The 15,429-nt window shown below is 36.6% G+C and overlaps 3 protein-coding genes across 3 annotated transcripts; all 3 read left to right on the top strand.

Moving 5' to 3' along the window:
* The first annotated feature begins 189 nt into the window (after positions 1-189).
* On the top strand, positions 190-6,830 carry LOC116291412 (protein RCC2 homolog). The gene is made up of 10 exons (XM_031698582.2): positions 190-468; positions 1,933-2,023; positions 2,122-2,259; positions 2,610-2,741; positions 2,957-3,045; positions 3,372-3,656; positions 4,148-4,268; positions 4,574-4,733; positions 5,302-5,374; positions 5,770-6,830. Exons 1-10 carry the CDS (start codon positions 280-282, stop codon positions 5,956-5,958), a joined length of 1,467 nt encoding a protein of 488 aa, XP_031554442.1. The 5' UTR covers positions 190-279; the 3' UTR covers positions 5,959-6,830.
* A 1,047-nt stretch (positions 6,831-7,877) lies between these two features.
* LOC116298058 (lactadherin-like) lies at positions 7,878-10,235 on the top strand. Its single transcript, XM_089030012.1, has 4 exons — positions 7,878-8,041; positions 8,908-9,357; positions 9,444-9,760; positions 9,939-10,235. Exons 2-4 carry the CDS (start codon positions 8,916-8,918, stop codon positions 10,074-10,076), a joined length of 897 nt encoding a protein of 298 aa, XP_088886138.1. The 5' UTR covers positions 7,878-8,041; positions 8,908-8,915; the 3' UTR covers positions 10,077-10,235.
* Positions 10,236-10,931: 696 nt separating this feature from the next.
* On the top strand, positions 10,932-15,134 carry LOC116291407 (lactadherin-like). The gene is made up of 4 exons (XM_031698577.2): positions 10,932-11,103; positions 12,596-13,038; positions 13,262-13,593; positions 14,609-15,134. Exons 2-4 carry the CDS (start codon positions 12,615-12,617, stop codon positions 14,750-14,752), a joined length of 900 nt encoding a protein of 299 aa, XP_031554437.1. The 5' UTR covers positions 10,932-11,103; positions 12,596-12,614; the 3' UTR covers positions 14,753-15,134.
* The last annotated feature ends 295 nt before the right edge of the window (positions 15,135-15,429 follow it).

Here is a 15,429-nt window from a genome sequence, read left to right as displayed (position 1 = left end):
TGATGTTCTCTTATTCTTGTCTAGTGCTTTTCAGTTTAATGCAAGCCATGGTTAAAACGTTCATATATATAAATAAAGCAAAATAAATAAATAAATAATTGACAGATTGGAGTACAAATATACCTGTCCCCTCCCCACATGGAGTAAGTAGTTCTCAGGCTTCTGTCAGCGTTTTTGTATTCCAGCAGCTGCATAGACTTTGATGTTTGCATGAATGAAAAACTCCGAGCGCCGATCAAATATTCTCTGTTAGATTATATTTTTTGAAAAGGAAGATAAATGCCCCCTAAAAAGAAGAGACCAGAAGAAAATTCCCCGGAGCCAGAATGCAAGAAAACACGCGTTGAAATCGAAACAGAACAAGAAGAAGAACAGCGCGAAGATGAAACACAAACGAAAAGCGCGAACAATGGAGAAGAAAACTCTGTCTCAAAAGAGATCTCCAACGACGATCCAGGGAAGAAACGGGTACGTTATTATTATTACTACTAGCTTAACAAATCTACTTGAACTGTAGTTTATCCCAGGAAAGATTTCTGATTTCAGAGAATGAACCACGCGGCCGCACTGATCAGAGACTTGGTAAAAATACTCTGTGTGATCTTCATTTTATTACTTTATTATATACAGTATTTTTAATGTGTTTTTCGTAAAGAAATCTCAAGTCTGGACTGGAATTCGTTTGTTTTGACTTGTCTGGGACAGTTCCAAGTCAAATAATCGCCCACAAAAGCAAATCACGAGCATTTACTGAAATAAAAACTTCTGGGTCTATTTAAATACACAACCCCCAATCAAAAGATAGAGCAGTCAATACCTTTATTAGTATTCATTTTTACGACCAGACAGTTTTAGTTTTTCGATTTATTTAAATTTTTTGGTGTTAAGTCATACAAGATCTTAGTTATGAATACATAATTTAGTTAATGCATTTAACAGAAATATTTTGCGACAATTGTCTTTAGCGTAAATAAAACAGTAATTGCTGTCATTATTATTGATCAATTTATTTATGCAACAAAACTCAATGAGTTTTCACGTTACGGTTTTTGAGTTCACACTGATTGTAAAATAAAGGAAAATGCATTTGTAATTTGAGAATATTGAACCACAATTTTTAATCTGAATTCATCTGTAGCTAAAGATTGACAGCTTAGAATTAGACCTGGGGGTCCCTAACAACATCAAAATAGCAACTTATTATATTTTCCACATTTACTGTAATAACTATACCACATTGTACAATTAACAATCAAAATTAATTCTAATTTTAATAACAATTCACAGCCACAAAAACGATTAATGAAATATTGTAGATTGATAATTCTATTTCCTATAGAAAGAAGCACTTGTAATCATTTAAGGCTCAAGTCTTTGCCATTCTGGGCGATGCTTTCTTATCAAAAAAGGGTTAACCTATACTGTATTGTTCAGAAGTTGTTTAAAAATACAGCAAAAGCAAAGGTCAAACAATATTCATTAGGATTTATTTAGTTTCTCTTATTTTCCTGATTCGCTGTTGAGTAGTTCTTTAGTTAAAAAGTTCCAGTTTATATATTTTCTATTAGTATTTTTACACAAGGGAATATAATAAATCCAGTGTGCTCATTGATCACAATTAATGTCTTATGCTGCTATCACCTACAGGTGAATATATGCACATGCTTGTTTGTCAATTTGTGCCACTTGCAGAGATAAATAAAATTGGAAAAAAACACAAAACAAAACTCTCTCTCTGTTATTTATTATATTCACTTGCGTTAAAAATACTAAAACAATTATTCGCCGAAGACTCAGTGAATATCGGGGAATATTTACCTTGCCTGTCAAAGACTCATTTCTTGGTAAATATTCCCCAATATTCGCTTCACCTTTGGTAAATAATTGTTAAGTATTATCATGCATTGGATAAAAGTGTTGATTATTTTTCAGTTGAATGCATCAGAAGAGTGTGGAACACTTTTGATCTGTGGCAACACAAACTGGGATCTTGCAGGCCGCAAAGAGATGCCAAAATCAGCAAGTAAGAATCAAAAAAAGAAAAGTTTAGATTAGAATCCACTTTGAGTCTAAGTATGTATGTTTATAATCTCATAATCAATATATTTTGAATTATTTCAGAGAATGGCGGAGGACCCATCCTATGGGAGCCACATTTGATTTCATCTCTTGATGGCATTAGAATCAGACACATTGCCTCTGGTCCTTCAGCTTGTCACAGTATTATTATCACAGAGAGTGGGACAGCTATGAGCTTTGGTAAGTCTGACAATGTCAATTGATACAGTGTAAATGTTGAACCCTTTTACCTTGGGCGTAACATTTTTCCTGTTCAGACCACATGTCATTCTCTAGAGTATCATTTCTTTGTTTATCTGTTTTGCATGAGAAATAATATGAATATGGATACAAAATTAATATTATCGTTTTCCTATTTCTTTAGATTTAATTAGTTATTCCTTAACGGTACAATAAACTGTTGTTGTTGTTGTTGTTGTCTTTGTTGCCGTTGTTGTGGAAAAAGATGAAACAGTATTTCACTAAAGAGATGGGTGGTTTTCTTTGCATTAAAATATTACATCCTATCAAGAATCAGGTGCTTTTTATAGGGAGGAATGATAAAGGCCAGTTGGGACATGGAAATACTGAACGCTGCGACAAGCCGACAGTCATAGAGAGACTCAAGTACTACAAGATAGTCCAAGCAAGCTGTGGGAAAAGCCATTCTCTTGTTCTAACGGGTAAGAGATAATGTATTTTGTTTTTTTAGTGCTAGTTGTCAGCATGCTAATTAGCTGACTCTCGCTGCTTTGGTTATTGGGTTCGATCTTACTCCCATCATGTGTCATATTGTGTAATATTGTGTGGCTAGGGAGGAGAGGGAAAAGAAGGCATTGTCCTAGGTCCCAATTCAAATATAAAAGAAAATAATCAGTTCTCATCTTTGTGTTGACAGATGATGGTCGTGTTTTTGGGTTTGGTGAAAACAAACTTGCTCAGCTTGGCCAGGGTCACCAGAAAGCGGTGTTGCCACATCCAATGCAAGTAATGATATGTAGCAGATGAGTTATTAATTTCGACTTGCAGTCTTTGTGTCTGTCTTTATAGCATCTTTCAGTCTATGAGATAGTTAGGCAGACAGTTGTCCAGTGTCTATTAGTCCAATGCATCCATCCTAGGACTCCTAGCATTCTTCATTCATTCATCCATTTGTCTATCCATTCATCAGCTGCATCAATCATTAAACTGTCTAATCTCAATATGCATCAATCTTTGTTTTTTATTTTTTATCTTGGAAAATGATATTATAGTTATCTTATTTATTTCCTCTCCTTTTCCATCTCATGTACTTTTTTTTCTTTTCTTTTGAGGTTATGCATCCAAACAATAAATCTATCGTCAAAGTTTTTTGTGGAGCAGAATTCAGCATGCTGTTGGATGAAGAAAAGAATGTGTATTCATTTGGCAGCCCAGAGCATGGCCAACTGGGTCACAACACAGATGGCCAGTACATTGTGTCTTCAAACAAGCTTGGCTACCAATGCGAAGTGCTGCCGAGAAAAATCAATGTGTTTGTGGAGCGCAGCAAAGATGGCTTTGTAAACGTTATTGAGAATGTCAAGGTTGAAGATTTAGTTTGTGGCAATCATCATTCGGTGGGTGGTTACTTCTAATGTCTTTAAACTTTATTGAACCTGATGGCCAACTCAAAGATCAAACCAAAATTTATCTTTTATAGATTTCTGGAGGAAGAAAAACTTGAGTTTACTCCCTCTCCCCCTCCCCCCCCCCCCCCCCCCCCCCCCCCCAAAAAAAAGAACATGACTCAAATCAAGGGAAAGGGACCAACTATTTATACTCACATGTGACACCAAGTCCAGGGATCAAACCCAAGACTCCATTAATGAGAAGTTATTGCACCCTTAATTCGAAGATCTTTCCCATTTTTTTTCTTGAGTGTCCCTTATCTCTCTACCCTAGAAGGCGCACAAGGCTTGCAGTTCCAACCTCTTTCTCATCTGTGTGTTCTAAACTAAGCTTGAGGAAAAGCAAGTTTTTTAGGATTTTTGAGATTGAAGTATCTCACCACCAATATATTGATTTAATTCATTATTTTGTCAGTAATGGTGTGTTTTGTTTCTCACAGATGGTTTTTGATGATCAAGGACGTGTTTTCACATGGGGTTTTGGTGGATATGGACGACTAGGCCATCAGCAGCCAAAAGATGAACATTTGCCCAGACTACTCACATACTTTGTCAATAGAGGTAAGCCATTTCCTGGCGATTCAAGAGAACTTTGATTATATTTCTATTGGTCGATTCCCCCAGGGGGTGGGGAAGTGGTGTTTTGTTTTATTTTCTTTAAAAACTTTTCGTGTGTTCCTAATGAACAATATTGACAAACCTGTTACTCTTATTCCAAGATAAAGTTGGAATTAGATGTTGATTGGGGCTAGATGCCAAAGAAGGAGAACCCATGAAAAAAAACCTTGAAGCAAAGAAGGGAACCAACTTGAGACTATTTACATATGTCACAGACCTTAATTATTCATGTGTGAATCATTCCACAGCCACTCCAACCAGTATCTTTGCTGGTTCAACATACAGCATGGCTATATGCCAAGGTCAGTTGTACTTCTGGGGTCAAACCAAGCTTTCCGGTGAAGCTTCGATGTATCCAAAACCTGTCCAGGATCTGTGTGGATGGAAAGTACGCAGTGTTGGCTGCTCGTGAGTATACTACTTATAGTAGTAAAATTATATATAATCAGTTTTTGCCTATGATAAAGAAGATGCTAAAACTCTAATGCTTGATTTTTCTGAAATCTGCATTTTAAGAGATTTTTTATTTAAGGAAATCTGGAATCGTGTAGACTGAAGGATTGGACTGGACTTTTGTTGCCTAAATCTTGGATCTAAATTTTTTTTTGGATTTTCATCTTTTGAAAGGGTATAGTTAATCTTAAATTAAAGCAAAAACATGTGCAACCTCTAAAATTTGATTCATGCTTCTAGTTTCTGAATTATGAGAGTTTTTTTATTTTGGAAAATCCGGAACCGCGCATTAATGGAATGGACTGGACTTCGATTAACTGGATCGTGCGGATCGAAAAACGTTTTTTGCACCAACTTTCCAGTTTTAATTATATGTATATATTTTTGATATTCATAACTAGCAATTTTATGCTGAAATAATGTTGAGAATAGGTCAATAAGCTAGGAAGAAAGTAATTTAAACTTAATAGAAGTTCAAAGCAGAGTGAAGTCCTTAGTAAAGACTTTGTTTCCTTTCCTTTAGTAAAACAAGTATTGTAGTTGCTGCTGATGAGAGTGTTGTTAGTTGGGGGCCAAGTCCTACTAATGGAGAACTGGTAAGGAATTGGACTAACTGTTATTCGCATTCCTACTCAGCCATCCTTCTGTTCAACCCTCTGCAACTCCCATTACTCATTCTTTCTTCATTCCTTCCTTCTATCTATCCATTCCTTACTGTGATTTTCCATATTCTGCTAACTCTGTAGTTGTGAGCTGCACGCTAAAATTTGGTTTTTCACTGCCGTCAATCAAAAATGATCAGTCGGTATCTTTTATGTTCTTGACTGGCGGCAGTAAAAAAACATTTTCACAACAAGCTGTTTAAATGTCTGAGTAATCTCTCCCTCTCAATCTCTCCTCGTCCCTTTTTCCTCCATCTAGCTCTTTCCCACTTATTCATTCATCCTTCCATCATTCGTTGCTAATAATTTAATTATTGTCTTTGTTCCAGGGTTACGGGTTGAAGAAAGGTGGCTTCAAATCATCAACAAACCCAAAGATCGTAGAACCCCTAGATGGTATATACATTCATACTGTAACATGTGGATTGGGACATACCCTATTTATTGCCAGAGATGACTCACCTGAAGACAAAGAAGATATTAAGAAACTCCCAGTCTACGAGCCCGGTGGACCCTAACCATTCAAAACCAGGAGGGGAGGGGAGGGAGGGGTGTGAAAACACATCCTAGTATACCACAAAGATCCGTCTGCTCCACTACCCTGACGAGACAGACTTGATCTAAAGGAACATATCGTCGCTTTGTTGTTGCAGTATTTTGGGTATAGTCTTGGCTCTGTTTGCATCGCATTGCAAAAAATTCCGCGGTGGCTGTTCTCCGTTGTGCGGTAACCGTTACTCACCCTACCTGTAGAACAGGATTTGAAATTTTCACATGGCGAATTAATCAGTCAGAAAGAGAGACAGAGAGATAGTAAGGCAGAGACAGTGTGTGTGTGTGTGTGTGAGAGAGAGAAAGAGAGCAGAGAAGAATATGAAATAGAAATATTTAGAAGAATAAAAAGCTATCTATTAACCATCTATTATTGTCCATATCTAAGTTATCGGTTTTCGCTTATTCCGGCAAAAAAAGAGAGAGAGAGAGAAAGAGAGAGAAGATAATTCGAGTTTAGACGAGAATTTTCCACGCTGCTTGATGTCTTTCATTTATCTGTCTGTAATCTTTTCTGTATGTATGCCATTGAATTATTAGTTGTGAATTAACTGTCATGGATACAATGTGCTGTCAGCGTACAGTAAGTAATATTCTATTTCGTATCAGTTAAACAGAATTGACTGTTTTCCAATTTAACTTGCTCGTATCTTTCATTTCTATTGCTGCCAAATACAATTAGATTCTTTTCTTGAGATGGGTACTTCCGTTTCCTTGTTCTTCATTCTAACCGGAAACGCATTGTAGACCGGAAACTGGAGGCACTTCTGGTTCTGTTTTCGGTTGACCTTAAGTTTAGTAGAAAGCCTTTTGAAAGTTATTAAAAATATCAAACGCATTACCAATGGTTTCATTTCTGTATCTGCTGATTCAATAAATCGCTAAATCACTGGAAATGTTTCAGGGAGAGGTTAGTCAACCCTTAGATCGTAGATCATTAACCCCTTGCTAATACCTGCAGACCCGATATATTGCTACAATATATAATATACAATAGAGCGTTTTCACGTGACGTCACAGCGGCCATCATGGGGTACCAAAACAATACATTTTCTATCCTCCGGGAATTGAACTCTATTTTTATGAAAATACTGTGCAGAAAGTTTCTATTGTTTATGGCTGTCTTCTAACGTGAGTGAAAACGCTCTATAGAGACCTGGACAGCCCAGGAAGCATGATTCTATCGGGAATCCTCTTTTCTCTTCCAGTCCCCGCTCCCCCCAAATATATTGACCGCTGTACAGTATGGGTTCACTACACGTGCATGCTGTCAATTTGCTGTCAAGAGAAAACGAATATGAAGTTGGTCGCTTCTTGAGTATCTTGAACGTATTTTGCTGCTAATTGGGTCAGTATGGTCGTAGAATTATGCATCAACTTCTGGCGGGAATACCAGGTGATCTTATTCTTTTTAATACGGCCTGAAAATGAATGTTTTAAAAGAGTATCAGTTACGTTTAGTTCAGGAGTTTGTTCTTGCACGTCAGAAGGTTATTTTTAATACTGCTGTTGAACACTCTCTTATTGTCGACGTTAGAGTACGTTTGTTCTCTTTCTTCTGTTTGCTCAACTTATACCCCAAGATTCGTACCAAACACGATTATAAAAAAAATTGTTCTTCGTGTATTATTTCCTGGTATGATAGTCTTTGTCCCTGATATTTTTCGAGCAACTGGAACCGTGTCGGTCATTTTAACACTTATCGCATATTTTACAGCTATGCAATATCTACAGCTCATTTCATTAATGCTACTTCTGCTACTAACAATCTTTCTTTCATCCGTCATTCTCGTTCCGCTGGCTGGCAATAGTGCAGGCTCTGGAAACGACGCTGTGTTTCTTATTGCGCCTGCTCGGTGATCTGCCAGGAGCGTGGGATGTTGAATCTGGCATTTCGTTGAGTTGGCGCAGTAAGCTAGAATAGATGAGACTTTGTGTTATTATTCTACCTCGTACCTACTAAGTTTAACAAAAGACGCGAGTCACTACTTTATTCACTTGACATCGGAATAACTTCGAAACTTCAAGATTTGCTTAAAGGCCTTCAAGGTAAGCTTATATTTTAAAGATTATTATTATTTATTTTGTAAGTTTTTTCATCTTTTCACGGAGTATAATTTACCTTTTCATCATTACTGTTATATTTTAAAGATGTAGTTATAAGTCTTATAATCGGGATGCACTATTATATTTCCTGTAGGCGTTTTAGAAACAGTTTATTATATATTTTTATTGACGACTAAAATAATTAACGACACCGCGTGTTATATTTTTTTAATCTCATCTTGAGCAAACATATTCGATGATAAATTTTCTTTATGGATGCTGCTAAAATTATAAACAAGATCATTGAACAAAACGTAGTTCATAAGAAAGTCGACAAAAAGTTTTGTGAAAATACAGTGAACTCAAGTAAAAACGGTCATAGATGAAATACGGGATGGGTTGATGTGATTGTGAGAAGTTATGACTTTAATTTCAATACCAAAAAATCTTATTAAAATTATCTTTGGAACATACAATTTCTGCCTGAATAAAAATGATATCGAATCGGTTTGTATTGGTGAATTAAAAATCCTTTTCATAAACGGATATAACTAGCTAAAAACTAGTGTGAGCTGCGTCGGTGTTTCTAATGAAACAGTAATGATGAAAAGGTAAATTATACGCCGTGAAAAGATGAAAAAATTCATCTTTTCATTTTCATTTCATCTTTTCACGGTGTATAATTTACTTTTTCATCATTACTTTTCATAAACGGTTTCCTAGTGATTCTTTCGACTATGCTAAACTTTAACTTTATCCATGACAATGTAACGACTGCCACTTAAACAAATAATATATTTGGCTTTAATTTTATTCGGTTTAATCTAGCCTATGTTTTTATTTAATTTTCTTTTCTAATCTATTTTCAGCTGGTATAATGAAACAAATCAGCAGGATCCAATTCGTATCTTGTGTCTTTTCAGTCCTAATATTTTGGCATCGTATTCAGGTGCATGCGCAATTCACACCTCCATACGACATACCAGCGCATACACAGTTTGATTCTTTCAATACTGCTTTTGGTTGGGTGCTCAAGAGACATGTCATCAAGACCTTATCTAACATCGTTGGTATTGGTCAATGTATGATGCAGTGCTCCCTTTACGACGATTGCTACAGTCTTAACTTTTATCCCAATGTGGGTGTCTGTGAGCTGAATAGCGCTACGCATGCGTCACATCCGGGAGACTATGTTCCCTCTGATAATGGCAGCTTTCTGTTGTATATCTTTCGTTCCGCTAAGTTTTGTGATGACTCGTTATGTACTGGGGATCAAGTGTGTCTTTTAGAAAAAGATGGCGTCACTCGACAGTGTAAAGGTGAGCGTAATATAATGGTGAACATGTTAAGTTTGTTTTTGCAGTCGAGAAGGGTGGTTATATTTCCTCTCTCTGTTGTCTTTTAGCCTGTGCAAGTCCTCTAGGGATGGAAGATCGCTCGATCCCAGACTCTGCTCTCTCGGCCTCTTCTTCGTATGGTCATCAGAGTAATCCAAGTTTTTGGGCAAAAGACGGGCGTTTAAATATCATATCTTCCTGGGCTCCTTCATCTCTTAGCGTCGGGCAGTATCTACAAGTAGATTTGGGTCAAGTTAAGATTGTAACAAAAATCGCAACACAGGGAAGACCCGGCGATCAAGTCAAATATGTGACGAAATACAAGATCAAATGGAGCATTGATGGACAGACATGGGAGGACCATAAAGAGAATGACGTTGTCAAGGTAACACAATAGACCAATCAAAATTTTTAGATCGTCACGCAACCCTCTGTCACCAAATGAATTGGAAAGTTGCGTGACGCCCCTAACATCTTTAACGGAGACTAAAATTCATTAATAAATGTCAGTTTTATTTATGTTTTGAAGCAATCAACAACTTTTCCTATGATCCTTTCACCAGGTGTTTAATGGGAACTTTGACCAAAATTCAGTCGTAACTAACAGCTTTCAACCGAAAATAATGTCTCGATACATCCGACTGGTTGTGCAGGAGTGGTTTGATTATATTAATCTACGAATGGAGCTGTACGGATGTTGACTTGGATAAGAATCGAAAACTTAAGGCTGCCTACTATTGAACGTTCGCAACCATACCTTACTACTATACTGTTCAGTTTTATAGTTAATCTTAGATCTTTATTTTATACTTTTGATTGTCTGGTTTATAATTTTGTAAGAGCATAGAGACAATTGTATTATGCACCTAATGCTTATTATTATTATCATTATTATTATCATTATTATTATTACTATTATTATTATTATTACTATTATTATTGTTATTAATATTACTATTATTATTATTATTACTATTATTATTGTTATTATTATTATTATTATCATTATTATTATTATTATTATTATTATTATTATCAACCAATAAACCACACATCGTAGACTTCCGTTCAGCGGTACACGAAAACGTCACATTTCATTGGCTGAAAACATTACTACCATATTACCAGTTAATAGATAAATAAATTGTCCTTGTTAGGCATCAAGTTAGTTGTGTCTTTTTATGATTTCATTTCTTGCACTACTGGGTACCCAGCTACAATGTGGCTGAAGATTTAGTCATACTCGTTACACACATTCTACATTAGTACCACTTCTGTACCGTGCAAGAATGCGTTTTTTAAAAAATGATATCACGTAGGACGCACTTGGTCTTGTACCAGATAGCACAGAAGTGGTGACAAAGAATCTCCCTTGAAAATTCCGATCGACGTTGTTTCCAAATAACCTGATCATGACTTGTGGTTTACAGTCACTAATCATGTCTTCCATTACTTCATGCTGTCAGTGTGTCTTAAAAAAATTATCAGTGACGTGGTTATCTTTAAGCGTACTCTCGAGCTGCCAAAACGTTCAGCCGTGAACTGTCATTAATAGGAAGTCACGTGGTTTGTGGTTGCTTAGCAACTGAATAGATTTACTGCACACGAGATGTGTGAAACGATGTCCAGATGTATATTCTAATCAAGGCTTAAATGCGCTTTCATCCTTCTTACAACACATTGGTATTAAAAGATGACGACGAAAATATAAAATATTCCGTCTGGAAGGTAATCAATATATCTATACTAATATATATATATATAAATCAAGAAAAGTGAAACTCCTTCAGGCATAATACCCCAGGCATGTCCACTCACTTTCCGTCATATATACATACATATATATTAACACTCATACTCACATTTATTTCAACTTACTTTTAATATGTGGCTCACTATGGAATAAGCTCGCCTCTCTCTCTCACTTCACACTTTCTCTCCGCTTTCATTTGATACAAAATGGATAATTGAAGATTTATTTTATTTTTTCTGAATTGCTTAAAAAACGTAAGATTTGATAAGACAGATGCTACTACTACTTTACAATGCTAGATTAAAGTGTTTTTTAGAACATCAATTACTATAGCCGGCTCGTTCGTTTTCTTTGTGTCAACCTGAAGTCAACAGAAATTGGTGTTATTGATATAACGCACTAGATCTGATCCAAGGGATGTTTAGTAGGGTTTGAGTTAGTGATAAAAACAGGATTCTGGATATAAAACTTGGCGAAGATTTGAATTTGAATTTGAAATAATGATCGACACCATACTGTGAACGTTTGAAAAGAATTCGACAACCAAGGCATTTTTTCATTTATTTTTATTTTATTTTTTGGGGGTTATTTTTATGATTTTTATGACTTTCTTTTGATCTTGATACAGTCTGAATGTTAGCAGACTAAGTACAGATTTTAAAATGATGATAAAACAACTTTTAAGAACTTGAAACAAAAATGTTTTGGTCAAAACATGTCTCGTTTGAAACGTTGTTTGATCAATTTTAAAATTGTCACTTTATTTTTATTCTGTCGAAATTGGGATACTGCCGTTATTTAGTCGTTTTGTCTTCCGTTCGTTATGTTGATTTAGATACTTTCAGCTTTACATTACCTTGCTAAGTTAACATGCCTATATCTTCTGGTTTCACTTTTTATTATTTTGAAAATATCTTGGCAGCTTTAGATCTATCTGGAACAATACATTCTTTATAGCACGTAGTTATTAATACAAATAGAAATGAATAATTCCTTAGGCAATGTCACCGTACCGTATTTCAATAGAAAAAATTATGAAAGCAACTACCATCACAATAAAATATCTCACTCGGCGACACTCAAAACATCTACATCTCCCACTCAAAACGATCTTTTCATCGAACCCTGAAACAACCTCTGGGCTGATATAAGTCAGGGCACGGTTAACTCACAGATAGAACCCTGAAACAACCTCTGGGCTGATCTAAGTCAAGGCACGGTTATCTCACAGATTGAACCCTGTAACAACCTCTGGGCTGATCTAAGTCAGGGCACGGCTAACTCACAGATCGAACGCTGAAACAACCTCTGTGCTGACCTAAGTATGGCTATTAAACCTCACATATAGTTGGAATTTGGAATATTTGGTAATGTACTGAAGCTGAAATGGTTGACCTGGAGAAAAAATTAACCAACATACTTATACAGCTGTTTCTTCTAATAGTATTTCTTCTTATTTTTCCATAGACAAGTTGATACCTTAAATATGACGATAGACTATTTGGTTTTCCTCGCAATGTCATTAGCACAAAGTACTGTAAGGTACGCGCAGTTTTCTCCTCCGTACGACATACCAGCGCATGTGCACTTTGATTCTTTCAATACTGCTTTTGGTTGGGTGCTCAAGAGACATGTCATCAAGACCTTATCTAACATCGTTGGTATTGGTCAATGTATGATGCAGTGCTCCCTTTACGACGATTGCTACAGTCTTAACTTTTATCCCAATGTGGGTGTCTGTGAGCTGAATAGCGCTACGCATGCGTCACATCCGGGAGACTATGTTCCCTCTGATAATGGCAGCTTTCTGTTGTATATCTTTCGTTCCGCTAAGTTTTGTGATGACTCGTTATGTACTGGGGATCAAGTGTGTCTTTTAGAAAAAGATGGCGTCACTCGACAGTGTAAAGGTGAGTGTGCATGTATGCCTCAGGCTCCATTGTCTTGTTTTTCTATATTTTTCATACACCATTTTTCTAAGGTTGTCGGAGCCAGAGAAGAGAGTGATAAGCCATTGCTAGATGTCAAAAGTTTAAGAAAATCTCTCACTAGAATGGTGTGCATGTTTCCATGGGCAACTGTTTCCATGTGAACGTTTCCTAAGGTCAAACTCCTGTTTTTCAACTTCTTCAGATTGTGCAAAAGCGCTAGGAATGGAAGACCGAAGCATCCCAGACTCGGCCATCATGTCCTCGTCAACATATGGAGCAGGAACAAGTCCTTCAGGGGGGAAATATGCTCGATTACATAACATAGCAACTGGATTGGATTCTTGTTGCTGGGCTCCAGCATATCCTACTGCAGGGCAGTATCTACAAGTAGATTTGGGTCAAGTCAAGATTGTAAAAAGAGTCGCAACGCAAGGAAGAGACGGTAATCAAGTCAAATATGTGACGAAATACACGATCAAATGGAGCATTGATGGACAGACCTGGGAGGACCATAAAGAGAATGACGTTGTCAAGGTAAGACTGTAACGAGTCTTATTTTAAGACATGTTGGCGTCCTTACATTGTTTAGTTGCATGATAAAATTGGTGGCTTGGACGTGCCGCGTTGTAGTAAGCGAAGAACGTTGTCCTAACAAAGAACATTAGGATCAGGGTTTCTTCACGCGATCGTTTTACCCTGGGCATAATGTTTTTCCATTTCAGACCAAGTGTCGTTTAATTAAGAATAAAATTTTGTGTTGGTGATGTATCCATATTCATGTGTCTTCTCATGCACAACTGTTGACACTCTAGGGAATGACACGTCGGTCTGAAATGAGAAACTTTAAACACCAGCTAAAGCGGTATATATTCCCAATCCACTGCTTTCCGATTTCAGACAAACTGTCATCTCTAGAGTATCATTTCTTTGTCTAAAAGTGACCCATAGGCCTTTTCTACGTATGATAAACAGGATGTATTGTGGTCTAGATTGGGTACAAACAACATCATATAAGGTATGATGAACGAAAGATGTTTGTACCCAAGCTAGACCACAATGCACCATGTTTGCTATCAAGGAAAGAAGGTCTATGAGAAGATAGATGAATATGGATACAAACAAAACGAAGAATCTTATTCTCAATTCCATGTGTCATTCCCTAGAGTATCATTTCTTTGTTTAATGGTTGCGCATGAGAAGACACATAAATATGGATACAAATCAAACAAAGAATCTTATTCTCAAGTCTATGTCTCATTCCCTAGAGTATCATTTCTTTGTTTAACGGTTGTGCATGAGAAGACACATGAATATGGATACAAATCAAACGAAGAATCTTATTCTCAAGTCCATGTATCATTCCCTAGAGTATAATTTCTTTGTTTAATGGTTGCGCATGAGAAGACACATAAATATGGATACAAATCAAACAAAGAATCTTATTCTAAAGGGAATGACACGTGTCTGAAATGGGAAAAAAGTACGCTTAAGATAAGGAGATACATTGAAGTGCTAGCAACTCTTTTAAAATCAAGTACTTTCTTTCCAGGTATTTGACGGAAACGTCGACCATTTTACCGTAGTAACGAACAGTCTTAAAGATAAAATCATAACAAGATACATACGACTAGTAGTACAGGAGTGGTATGGTTACATAGAGCTACGTATGGAGCTGTACGGATGTACAATTTAAACTACAGACTTTCCTGGCACATGGAACAAACAATGAAATCTTCCGTAAAAAGTTTTGTTACGTCCATGATTAATCTCTCGCACCCTTGCTCCAATACTATTCCAGGTTGGTAGGGTTCTATGGCACCCCAGTAATTTCTGCCTATGTGTACACGTCACATACCTTCCTTAAGAATGAAGCATGTTTATGATAAACAATGTAACAGTTTAGAACAGTTTGTATTTTTAATTTACTCGATTGGAAGGCGAGTAATAGCCACCCCAGAAAACCATGTCACTATCTTTTTCCCTTCCAAGGATGAAGCATGTTCATCACAAACAAATCAACACCTGCAACAGTTTGTATTTTGAATGAGGAATAAACTTACTGAAGACATTAATAATCCTTAATAATTAGCGATTATTAGTCTAGATATAAGGCTGACTGCAGGTTCACTGAGGGGGAGGGGCTGTTGGGACTATAGCTCCCACACTTCTTGTTTATATCGACTAAACGTTTCGAATCTAATCCCCCTCCCCTTCCCACCCCTCCCCTCCCCCCACACTTGTTAAAGTGCTTTGCAAGTCCTTGGCTTTATACACCTCTGGGAAGTGACAGTCTGGTATTTTCATATTTGTGGACATTTGTTTCTCAGTGTTTTGAAATATAGGCACAGAAATCATACGGGAATACAATCA

Source organism: Actinia tenebrosa, unplaced genomic scaffold, assembly GCF_029948245.1.
Source record: "Actinia tenebrosa isolate PJP-AT-01 unplaced genomic scaffold, QUT_ActTen_1.0 PGA_scaffold14__42_contigs__length_11649687, whole genome shotgun sequence".
Classification (NCBI taxonomy): domain Eukaryota; kingdom Metazoa; phylum Cnidaria; class Anthozoa; order Actiniaria; family Actiniidae; genus Actinia; species Actinia tenebrosa.
This window is presented reverse-complemented; position numbering and strand designations above follow the sequence as displayed.